General features: G+C 46.7%; 1 protein-coding gene across 3 annotated transcripts in view; it reads left to right on the forward strand.

The window, feature by feature from the left end:
* Positions 1 to 298: 298 nt before the first annotated feature.
* OLFML2B (olfactomedin like 2B) overlaps positions 299 to 12261 on the forward strand; it is a 40312-nt gene continuing 28349 nt past the window's right edge. For all 3 annotated transcript variants that reach the window (XM_005541143.4, XM_015454438.3, XM_005541144.4), the window contains exons 1-3: positions 299 to 917; positions 3958 to 4221; positions 6200 to 6307. In XM_005541143.4, the coding sequence (XP_005541200.3) occupies positions 744 to 917; positions 3958 to 4221; positions 6200 to 6307 (546 nt within the window). In that variant the 5' untranslated portion in view covers positions 299 to 743. The remainder of the gene's footprint in view (positions 918 to 3957; positions 4222 to 6199; positions 6308 to 12261) is intronic.

Genomic DNA, 12261 nt, shown 5'->3' on the forward strand with positions numbered 1-12261 from the left:
GGAAAGTCGCTCTTCTAGGCGAGAATGGGCAAACCCCCGGACTTCAGGGAGGCCGCTCAGGGTAACTTCTCTCCACTCACTTGCGATCAGATGAAAGGAAAGGAAAGCCCTTCCGACGTCACCCCCAGCCGGCGCGCGGCAGCTGAGCCCCAGCGGGGGCGGGGTCCGCCGGGTCCCCCTCCGCCCGAGTCCCCCTCCGCCCGAGTCCCTGTGCGCTTCCCGGTTCTCCTCCTCCGCGCGGTCACTGGCTGCATCTCCGCCGCCCCGGCACAATAGAGGCTCCGCCCTCCTTCCGCGCGAGCTCTCCGCCGCTCCCTAGCCCAGCAGCCTTCGCAGCCCGCGCCGCCACAGCCTCTGCCCGCCCGGTGCCAGGTCCCTGTGCTCCCCGAGGCTCCCCGCCGACCGTCCCGGCGCGCACCGCGGGCGTCTGTCCGAACGCCTTCCAGCCACCTGAGCCCTCCTGCGGGCGACGCACTCAGCTAGCCCTTGCCCGCCTCCCCTCTTCCCTGCGTCCGACTCTCCACTGGGGCTGCACAGTCGAGGGCTGCTCGCGTCGGGAAGGAGATGCCCAGAGTCTCTGGGGCGCACCCTCCCGTTCCGCTCAGTCGCACCCAGCTTTAGAAGGTGCTCTGAGCAGCCACTTTCGGCCTCTAGCTAGGACACCCTCTCGCAGAAGTCCTTGCCGAGACCTCCCGCCCCAGCCATTCTCTGAAGGGGCTGAGGACCCTCTTATCGCGCCCCTCATGGCCAAGCCTCGGCTGCTAGTTCTCTACTTGGTTCTGATTGTGATTCCGGCCTGGGTGTCCAGCATTGTCCCCACAGGGACAAGCGAGCCCCCAGATGCGCAGACAGTGGCGCCTACGGAGGACGAGATTCTGCAAAACGAGGCGGACAACCAGGAGAACGTTTTATCTCAGGTAGGATGCCGAGTGCCACGACCGCTCTTCTTGCCCTGAATGGTGGTGAGAGCCAGAAGCTGGTCCTTGCTGAAGTGTTTAAGGGCAGCTGTTTTTCCTTCCATTACCAATGGAAAGGGCATTTGATTTTCATGTATCAGAATATTTTCTTAATGGAAGGATATAAGTTCTCCTCTCAAAATCATAGGGTCTTTAATCAGGAGAAAGGAGAGATGAAGGAAGGGAAGATGCCGCTCGACTTCTTGAGAAGAAAGAAAAAAAAAGTTGTTTTTGGTTTCAGGGTTGTGAAAAGTTATCTCTTGTCTATGTGGCTGTTTGTCAGAATTGGAATGTGAAAACAGGCGGATATGTTGACCAGGAGGCAGATGGCATATCCCATCGGGAGATATTTTATGGCAGAGGGTGAGACACCAGGCGGGAGCATGGGGTGAAGTCAGAACAGAAACGTGTGGTGAATGTGAGGTGACCCTCAAACAGAGAGATTGAGAACATAACGGGGTGTATTGGGAGGGGAGGGTGGGAATGCAGATGCAGGCAGCTGGGGCAGACGGTCAGTGGGGGCACGAGTAACCCATGATAGCAGTGGGCTTTGTAAAGTGTCTGTTTACCAAGTACTTAAACTTGTTTTTTATGACTCAGTCTTCAAAACACCCTAATACCCATCTACAGATAAAGAGATACATGGGTAGGCCGGGAGTGGGTGGCTCAGGCCAGTAATCCCAGCACTTTGGGAGGCTGAGGCAGGCGGATCACAAGGTCAGGAGTTCGAGACCAGCCTGGCCAATGTGATGAAACCCCATCTCTACTAAAAATTAGCCAGGCGTGGTGGTGGGCACCTGTAGTCCCAGCTACTTGGGAAGATGAGGCAGGAGAATCACTTGAACCCGGCGGGAGGCAGAGGTTGCAGTGAGTGGAGATCGGGCCACTGCACTCCAGCCTGAGTGATAGAGTGAGACTCCTAAGTCTCAAAAAAAAAAAAAAAAAGAGATACAAAGGTAGAGCCAGGGCTTCTGACAGTCTTCAACCCAGATCTCATGTCTGTAAGGGGTAGTTCTCTCTGGAGTGTTTATTTTGTGCTCTCCAGAGCCAGCATGATGACGTGTGGTGATTGTCACCAGAATCCTTAGAATAGGGGATGTCTGAGAAAGGATCCTCCAGCGCTGCCTGTACCTTCACTTCCACCAAGCCCTAGGACTGGGCCTTGTCTCCTTCCTGTAGAGAGAATAATCAGCTGCAATTTGGGATTTATCAAACACTAGCCTCTTCACTCTTCCTTTAATAATGATGCTAATATATGCCCTCTGCCCACCTATTACCTCCCACTGACCTCTAAATTGAAAAGACATAAAAATCTCTCACATTGGGGCTCTGGAACACTATCAACAAAAACTTTCCTGAAACCCGAGCCTCCTGAAAGGAAGGAATCCACCCAGGGTTCTCAGAGCAGGGTTATGTAGGAATCCAGGCAGAGTTTCAAAGAGCAGACAGCCACAATTTACTATCAACCCGTAAAGAACAGCCGCTTAAGTCACCCTTAACTACACCACCTTCTTCCACTGATCCATTCTGTATTTGACAACAGCCCTAAAGCAAATATTAGTATTAGAAGAAACTCAACCTTTGCAAGGAAAACATTACAAGTCTTCTTCCCCCCAGACAGCATCCCAAGGAACATTTCCACTCAAACAAGCTCAATGCTTGCCTACCGGAATCATTAGTCAAATGAAGGGAACCCTTCTGCTTGCCTAGGAAGGGAGCCCTGGCTTTGGAGATGTAGGGCCTTTTGGAGAGGATTGGGAGATAAGAGCCTTTTCCCAGCAAGTCCCCAGGGTTGGGGCTCCAGAAAGCCTACTGCCGCGTGTTTTCCTGCCTGGGGAGGCTGGCAGGGGCATGTGCCCAGAAGGAAATGTTTAGCATTGCAAAAGCAGCAAGTGCTGCCAGTTTGCTCTCCTGGGTTTGGCCTGGGGTTTGGGTTCAGAAGCATAAACTCCTAGACTGAGTAAACCTTACTGACTTCTGGACCTGTCTCTTTCCTCTCAATTCCCTTTCTCCACATCTAACCCATCCTTCAAGGCCCAGATTAAATGCCACTCCTCGAAGAAGTCTTCCCTGGCTTCCAGTTGGAGCCACTCTTAGCTCCCACTGCCCTTTCTCTCTGCCTCTTCAGGGGCACTTATCACTCTCTGTGTGACTGCTATTTATATGCCTCCTGCACTGCAGGCTTCTTGAGAGCAGGCTCTCTGTCTGGCCCATCTCTTTATCCTTCACAGCACCTCAGAGTCCTTAGTAGGCACTCCATAAATGTTGAATAAACGAATGAGAGATGCCAGTAGTCTTCAAACTTGAATACCAACTTTTTAATCTCTCCAATTTCTTCTTTTCCTTTTTACATTTACACCTGGATTCTGACTGGGCGCAGTGTCTCATGCCTGTAATCCCAGCACTTTTGGAGGCCAGGGCAGGTGGATCACTTGAGGTCAGGAGTTCAAGACCAGCCTGGCAAACATGGTGAAACTGAAAATACAAAATTAGCTGGGCATGGTAGTATGCGCCTGTAATCCCAGCTACTTGGCAGACTGAAGTAAGAGAATCACTTGAACCCGGGAGGTGGAGGTTGCAGTGATCTGAGATCACGCCACTGCACTCCAGTCTGGACAACAGAGCGAGACTCTGTCTCAAAAAAAAAAAAAAAAAAAAAAGGAAAAAAAAAGAAAACGAAAAAAAAGAAAAGAAATAGAAAACAAAGGCTATTGGACAAATGACAGGGCTCATCTGTTTTTTCCTTTAAATAATGAAAAGCTAAGTCCCCATGAGAAAGGCACAGCTTTCTAAGACAAACGAAGAGAGCTGAACTCCGAATGCCTTCAAGGAAATGTCAGTCAGCAAACTGCATCTCGATGACCTATTGGCTCCATGGTTCAGAGTTGTCTGAGGTCTCTGACTAGTGCAGCACGTTTGACTAAGTAAATGGAGAGCCTCCTTCTGGAGGCTGACTGACACCTGTGTTTGCACACCCCCAACCCATTTTCTGTGTATCTAGTTGCTGGGGGACTATGACAAGGTCAAGGCTATGTCTGAGGGCTCGGACTGTCAGTGCAAGTGTGTGGTGAGACCCCTGGGCCGGGATGCCTGCCAGAGGATCAATGCGGGGGCCTCCAGGAAGGAAGACTTCTACACCGTGGAAACCATCACCTCAGGCTCGTCCTGCAAGTGTGCCTGTGTCGCACCCCCATCTGCCCTCAATCCCTGCGAGGGAGACTTCAGGCTCCAGAAGCTGCGGGAGGTGGACAGCCAGGACTTGAAGGTAGGACCTGGTGTGGGGCAATGCCTTGGATGAGAGGGCACTTTTGAGACCCACAAGTCTGGCAGGGCCATGGTTGAAGATTGTAAACCCTTTGAAGAAGGTCAGGCCTGGTCCCTAGAGTGCTGTGTGTGGATCAAGGTTGATGTCCTGGCAAACTTGTCCTTTTCAGCTCTGGTGTATAAGGGAGATGCTTCAAGCAAAGTGTGCCTGCCCCTCCTTATGGAGCCAGAGAGGCTGGGCCTGGAAGCAGCTGCCAGGCCCAGCTGGCCAAAAGAACTCAGTGTTCTTCGGGAAAATTGCTGCCACAATTTACTGTCAGCCCAGCACACACCCCAAAGACACAAAAGAAAAATGCGAGTAAGTCTTTGGTCCTTAGCGCAAGGGCTGGGTTGGCCTAGGGAAGGAGAGGCCTGGGGCCTGCTCTAGATTGGGTCATCAAACTGTGATCCTTTCATGGTCTATAGGGTAGGGAAGCTCAGGCCCCACTTAGGCAGCCCCATGGGTTGGCTGAGGGCTTCTTCTGATCCTGCACCCCCACTTCCCTTGCAGCCTTGGGTAGTGGAACAAGCTGGGTTTTGGAGTCAGACGGATTTGGGTTCAAATCATCACTGTGTGATCCCACTTAAGTTATTTAACGTGTCTGCCCCCCAGCTCCTTGAATAACATGTGGGAATAATAACATCTACTTGGTGGGGTTATAAGGATCAATGAGATAACAACTGGGAAGTACTTGGCACAATACCAGACATTCAGCTAGGCATGACCATGTAAATGAATGAATGGATGACCATGTAAAGTGCTTCTGGCACCTGCGCTCTGCATGACCTCAGTGCTGCCAGAGCCTCGGCCACCTTCCTCCCAGGGCCTCTGTACTAGCAGGCAGGACGGTATTGATAAAAACTGAGAAGGCTGGGTGTACTATGGCAGCTTGCCATAGAGCAAGAGTCTCAAAGATGGGACACTGAGTCCTCTTTTACCCCAGGGTCAGTTTAGCATTTTGTGCTAAGGAGAACCTGTTGATGTCTTTCAGAGCCTTTAGTAGATAATGAAGTTGAGTGTTTCAGAAGCATATCCTCAAGGTGTTGACATGTAGAGCCACCTTGTTGAGTGTTTATACAATAAAAATACCTGTTATGAGCCAGCTATCTTGGGGAAGCAGAGATGAAGGATACATGGCCACTGCTTGCTTTCTTTTTTTCACTTTTATTTTAGGTTTAAGAGTACATGTGCAGGTTTGTTATAGAGGTAAATTCACGTCACGGGAGTTTGTTGTACAGATTATTTTGTCATCCAGCTACTAAGCCTAGTACCTAATAGTTATTTTTTCTGCTCCTCCCCCTCCTCCTACCCTCCACCCTCAAGCAGGCCTTAGTATCTGTTGTTCCCTTCTTTGTGTCTGAGTTCTCATCATTTCGCTCCCACCTATAAGTGAGAACATGTGGTACTTGGTTTTCTGTTCCTGTGTTAGTTTGCTAAGGATAATGGCCTCAGGCTCCATCCATGTTCTCATAAAAGACATAATCTCATGTTTTTCATGGCTGCGTATTATTCCATGATGTATACATACTACATTTTCTTTATCCAGCCTGTCATTGATGTGCATTTAGGTGGATTCCATGTCTTTGCTATTGAGACACTACTTTTAAGGAGCTCACAGTCTAGTAGGAAAGACAGATGTCAATGCAATTGACAGATTTCGTAAAAGAGGTATAAACAGTTTGTGAAGAGGTCTAGACCTCAGGTTTACTTGTTCTTAGAGGACTCTCCCATTTTCTTACCCAAACATTTCAGAAGGCAGAATGCACATACACCATTGTGCTTGCCTACATCCCTGCCTACACAAATGTGTTTCTCGTGGCAACCTCTCAATTCCTGGCTAGTGACTTTCCTGTTGAGCCCCCAGCATGCAGATCTGAAAGGAAACTGCCCTGTGTCTGTCTGCCCCAGCCCTGGACTAACCCCTTGCCTTGTTTCATAGCTCTCCACAATCATAGACATGTTGGAAGGAGCGTTCTATGGCCTGGATCTCCTGAAGCTACATTCAGTCACCACCAAACTGGTGGGGCGAGTGGATAAACTAGAAGAGGTAAGGAAGATTCTGGTTTCCATATCTTTCTCTTGATCAAGCTCAAAAGTGTACCAAACATCCCACAGTAAATTTTCAGCTAACACATGTGCTGACTAGACTTAACCCATCCTATTCTATGAAAGGGAAAATGCACATAAAAGATTCATCCAAAACTATGCCAAATTGTTGGTGACAAAGAAAATCAGTTAAGTAGAAATGCCAATACTGTACCTTCTTTTTTTCATCTATAAAATCCTCTTAATCATATAATCAATGTCTTTCCATTTTTACCTTGACTTCCAGAGACCTCACAACTCAATGAAATGTAAAGGTACAATAAGTATCTTACCTCCAGTTTTAAGGTGGAGTCATCTCCTTCCTTCGTATATGGTTCCTAACTTCTCTAACTGTTCTGGTTCATACTCCTGTATTTATGTGTGTGAATCCATGTGAAATTCATTTTAGAGGAAGAAGACATAAAAATGATTACTAATAAGTAATGTTCCCTGCTCAGCATTCAGACTAGTCATGCCCAGGATGAATGGACAAGTCATGCAATTTTCATAGACAAAGACACCATACTATTCTGACTGGGCTCTGGGAGTTGTACAGGTGGTGCTATGGTTTTCATCTAGTGGTGTGTGACATGATGATGGGAACAGGGAGTTGTTACAGATACTGTATTAATGTTGACAGTCTTTTTGCTGTGATGCCTTAACATATAGATGAGAAATCATTTAGTCACCCAAAAAGTAACTAACGATCATTATTCAACATTACTAGTAAGAAACTTCATGGATACGCTTCATTGACTCGCATCTGGTTCTTGGACTGATACTTGAAACAGTGACTCAAAGAGCTGCTGCTCTGAGTGGAAATCGATTTCTTTAATGTTTACAGTGTTACTGTACGTGGTAAATTTAATAGCACAATGACTGTAAACATATCAATATTCCTTAAGAAAAAGTGGACTTTTGGGGGAATACCATGAAAGAGCTAAGGTTCTTTGATCTATGATTAGTAGATGTAGTAGTTTGTGGCAGAAAGAGCAGCAGGGTCGGAGTCAGGACAGGATGAGTTCCTTACTCTCTGTTTGAGCTGCCAAGCAGCCATGTCCTACCTTCTCCATCTGGACAGTGAGAATAGTATCCTGCCTACTCCGTATGATTGCTGAGAGGATACAAAGTACACTAATCAGTATGAAAATGCTTTGAAATGGTTAAATTAAACAAGGCTCTGACCAAGGAGAGATTGAGGACAAACATTCCTACATTACTTTGCCAAGAGAGCTGGCACAAAGATGATGAAACATTGAAGTTACAAGGATCGGTTTCAGCACACTCCTTCCACTCCTAAAAATTTTCCCAGAAAGTGAATACCAGTTCCTTTTCCACTCCTCCAATGCTATGATGAGGTGTTTTCTGAATATGGCTGTTGGCTCTGGGAGGGTTGATAGGTCCTTAATCATATCAGTTATGAGGTCTGATGAGAGGGGTCAGGGTTTTGGATCCTGAAATTTGTAGACAGATCAGGGTGGCCAATAGAACTGTGTCAGCCTCCTCCTTGCTGTCTGCCACTCTCTTCAAGGGGTTCTCTCAAAGAACTAGGACCCTGGGCATCTTGAGTATCTCCTTCCTCAATGTTAGCAGCTGGAATGATGACATTGTGGATGGTCAGCACCATCCCACTACCAATGGACTTCATGCAGGCTTCGGACTCTTCCTCCTAGTTAAAACCACTTTCTGGTTCTTTCAGATGCATTCAAAAGGAATTAAACCAAGGTCCCCTATTGGGAGGTGCCTGTGTTTTCCTAGGCCCCCAGAACCATCCAAATGTGCAATGCCCCTTTAAGAAAGGGATTGCTCTTCTATAGGGACAGGAGCAACAGCAACCTCTTCTGCTTTCACCTGACCTTGGCAGCCAAACAGTTGCCATTCTGCCTGGAGAACACAGCTTGAGAAAGATAGATTTGGGGGGAGAGTACAGTGCTCTGGAGGCTAAGGTCAGGTGCTCAGTCTCTGAGAAGGCCAGTGGGCTGGGCTTGTCCAAGGATCACAGTCTCATTACAGCCTTGTCCAACATCTGAGCCCTCCTGCTCAGGAGGAAGTATGGGTGAATTTGATGCAGTACCACTGTCCCAGCAGGGTGGTATCATCTATATAGTCACACAGTGACCTGGTTTTTGCAAAAAACAGTTTTAGTTACATCAGTGAGAGTATCTCCTTGCCAAAACTGTGGTATGTTTAGTAGCAAAGATTGGATCTTAATAATAATAATCCCTTATATTTATATAGCATATTATGTTTTGTAAAGCATTCCATATACATTTAGTCCATTTGTTCCTGGGTAGTGTGAGAATCAAGGAAATTAGACGACTTGGCCAAAATCACAGTGCTAGGAAGTATAGGGCCTTCTGGTTCCTGGTCCAGGGCTCTTTCTAATCAACCCTGTAAGGGTCTTCAAATCATTGCCATCTGCCCTGCAAGCATCAGTTTTTCCTAACAGGAACTTCAAACAATAGCTCTTCCAAGGGAATTTCTAGGCAGAACTGTGACTATATCCCATAGTCCCATTAAACAGGATTAAAGTTGAGTTCGGGAAGGAGGTTTCCCCAACTAGAGAGGCTAAGGTGATAGGGTGCTGAAGTGTGACAGTAGTCTTCAGATGGATCTGGGCCCCTGTGCCCGAATAGTGGCGCATTGTATTTGCTCGAGTTTGTCTCAAGGCTCATGCCAGCTGACTGTCTGGAGTCTGCAGTAATTGAAAAGGCAGAATGTTGGGTAAATTGAAAAAACACTCCCTCTCCAGCTCGGTTCTGCAGGAGGAATGGAAGTTAAAATCTGCTCCTGGTCCTTGAATATTCTTGAGTCCCAGTGGAAGTTCTTTGGAGGTCAGACAAGACAAAAGGGGTCAGATTGGAGAGGCATTTTGCCCAGAGTTAGATCAATGGTTGGCAGTATAAGCAAGCACGCATTTATGGGCTACAGCCACAGTTCCACCTTAAGTATATAGGAGGAGGTAGGAATGGAAACTTCATTTGCAGATGAAAGAGGAAGGAAGGAGAGAGAAATGGAATCTGAACTATTTTGAGTTTACCTTTTGGTAAAATCAGCTCTGGGAGCAGCTCTGCTTAGTGGAATGATTTTGGGTAAGCTTTTGCTTTAAACAATGAAAAATGACACAGGCATAGAAAAGTGTATAAACAATGAATGTAGTTTAAAAAATTACTGTGAACAAAATGCCTATGTAATCACCAACCAGCTCAAGAAACAGACCAATTTTAACACCCCGAAAGGCCCCCACATGCTCTCTCCTACTCATACCCTTCCCTCAAGGGAACCTTTATCCTTACTTTTAGGTTAAGCATCTTCCTTGTTTTTCTTTATAGTTTCATCATTGAAGGATGCGTCCCTAAATGTAATCATTTTGCCTTTTTTGAATGTTAAATACATAGAATCTTACAGAAGTGTGTGTGTGTGTGTGTGTGTGTGTGTGTGTGTGTGTGTGTGTGTGTTGGGCTTTTTTCATTCAATTTTGTATTTTTAATATTTATCTATGTTGTTTTTGTGTCTTGTGGTTTGTTCATTTTTATTGCTGTGTAGTATTCTATTGTATGAATATACTACAATTTATCTGTTCTCCTGATGATGGATATGTGGATTGTTTCCAGTTTCTGCATTCATAATTGAGAATAGCCCCATGGACATTCCTGTACATGAACATCCCTGTGCATGTACCCTGGTGCATGTGTGCCTGCATTTCTCTATGGTACATTAGATAAATGGAACTAGAAGGTAAGCATTAGTTATGCTTATCTTCAACTTCACGAGATATTGCCAAACTGTTTTCCAAAGTAGTAGTATAAGTTTACATTCCCTCCAGCAGGGTATAAAAGTTCTATACACACTGGGTGTAGTGGCTCACGCCTGTAATCCCAGCACTTTGGGAGGCCAAAGTGGGTGAATCACGAGTTCAGGAGATGGAGACTATCCTGACTAACACAGTGAAACCCCATCTCTACTAAACATACAAAAAATTAGCTGGGCGTGGTGGCGGGCACCTGTAGTCCCAACTACTCTGGAGGCTGAGGCAAGAGAATGGCATGAACCCGGGAGGCAGACCTTGCAGTGAGCTGAGATCGCACCACTGTACTCCAGCCTGGGCAACAGAGCAAGACTCTGTTTCAAAAAAAAAAAAAAGTTCTACACACATCGTCACCAACACTTGGTATTGTCAGACTTTGCAGATTTTGTCAATTTGGAGGGTATAACTTAGTAGGATCATTTCGCTGTGTTCTAGAAACTTAACTCCAAAAATATCTTTCCAGTTCACTGGGGGAGGTCTGAAACCTCATAAAACAGTTTTAGAACTGCTCCAGGAACAAGAAACACTCAAGGTGGTCAGCAGTCCAGCATAGACCCCAACTGACCTTTCTTTCCTGTGAGTGGCTGGGAAGGGGAAGGGCATGCAGGAAGTGTGGGTATATGTTGGAGTTGAGGGGTGGGTGGGCACAGAACATAAGTATCTGAAGATATAGGAGTTAAAAGTCTATAAAGAAAATCTGTAATTTCCAAAGGCAAAGGCAAGCCCTGTTCATTGCATACAGAGCTGGCAGTGGCACTCACTCAGCTCAAGAAAAGACTTCATCCGAGCTCCGAGTGCACTCAGAGACCCAAAGACTTGTAGGCTGCCCAGGCCTAAAGGTGGATTCTGAAGGCAGCAGGACTAGAGGCATGGTGTTCAACCCCGAGCAGCACATACGGCTTCCAGGGGCAGATTTATTACTAAAGTGGAGAAAAAGACAAACAGAGGGACAGATCATTAAAATAATCTTCAGCATCAAAGCTTTAGTTGGTTTCAGTCATTTCCGTAAAATTTGCAAATTTTATTGAAGAAATGTCCCACCCCCACCTTGCTGCAGGATACTTGTAAGTGTTTATAAGTGCTTGAAATGCTTATGTACACGTGCGCCTTTGTATATGTGTGGGTGCATAGCCCATGCTCTTAAAATAGATGCATGCCTGTAAGCTTTCCATAGTGTGATTTCTGCCTTGTCCCTTCTGGTGTGTGTCTCTTTCCTTTTTCTCCAATCTACCTGCTGGAATTTGCAAACCACACCCATGAGCATAGATGGCACCAGGGAACCTTGTGTCCCAGCTGAAGCCTTTTCTCCTGATAATGTTGCCTCCAAGGAAGATTTAAGTCCACGATGGATTTACCAGACCCAGAACTGGCCTGCTCCCCAGAATGTACTGGCACAGGCATTGCTGAGGTCTTCTCCCCCACACCTAAAGCACTGGTGGCTTTTGTGTTTCTGGACTGAAAGGCATGATCAAAGAAGCATTCCTGACCCTGGTGGATATATCTTTTCACCGGCTAATAAGAAAACGTAATTTTCATCTGTGCAGACTTGGCTGTGAGTTGGGGGAGCTGTCTCTTTCCAAGCCTCCCCTTTCCTCCCACCCTCCACCCCTGTCGAGACACCCCCAGGGCTCACTCTCTCTCCTGATCAAATCTGCTCTCTCCGAGGGGTTTGCTGTAAGTCATTTCACTCTTCTTCCTCAAGTGAAGGCTGGGAGGGGGGGCACTGCTTACCCAGCCTGACTTCAGTGTCCTCATACGTGAAAAGGCAGAGGGTTGAATTTAGTGTTTCTAAGATATATTTCAGCCCGAACGCTATTTAATTCAATTTACATCTTAATATGAGTTAAAGCCAATATATTACCTCTCCTGGGGTTGTATATACTTCAAATCTAATTTGCCATTGTGGGATATAAGGTTTTCTTCTTGGCTAAAGAGACTTAGAGTGCGAGTGTCAGCCCTCCATCTGTCTGCCTAGACACAGTTTAGAGCTGCCAGGATGTGCAGGCGTGCATGGCTCGAGTGGCCCTATTTTAAGGGGTAAGGTTATCCCTAATACAGAAATTCATCACCAGAGGCTTGGGACTTCTTGCTGTTGCCTTGTTTGAATC

This window comes from Macaca fascicularis, chromosome 1 (assembly GCF_037993035.2).
Source record: "Macaca fascicularis isolate 582-1 chromosome 1, T2T-MFA8v1.1".
Lineage (NCBI taxonomy): Eukaryota > Metazoa > Chordata > Mammalia > Primates > Cercopithecidae > Macaca > Macaca fascicularis.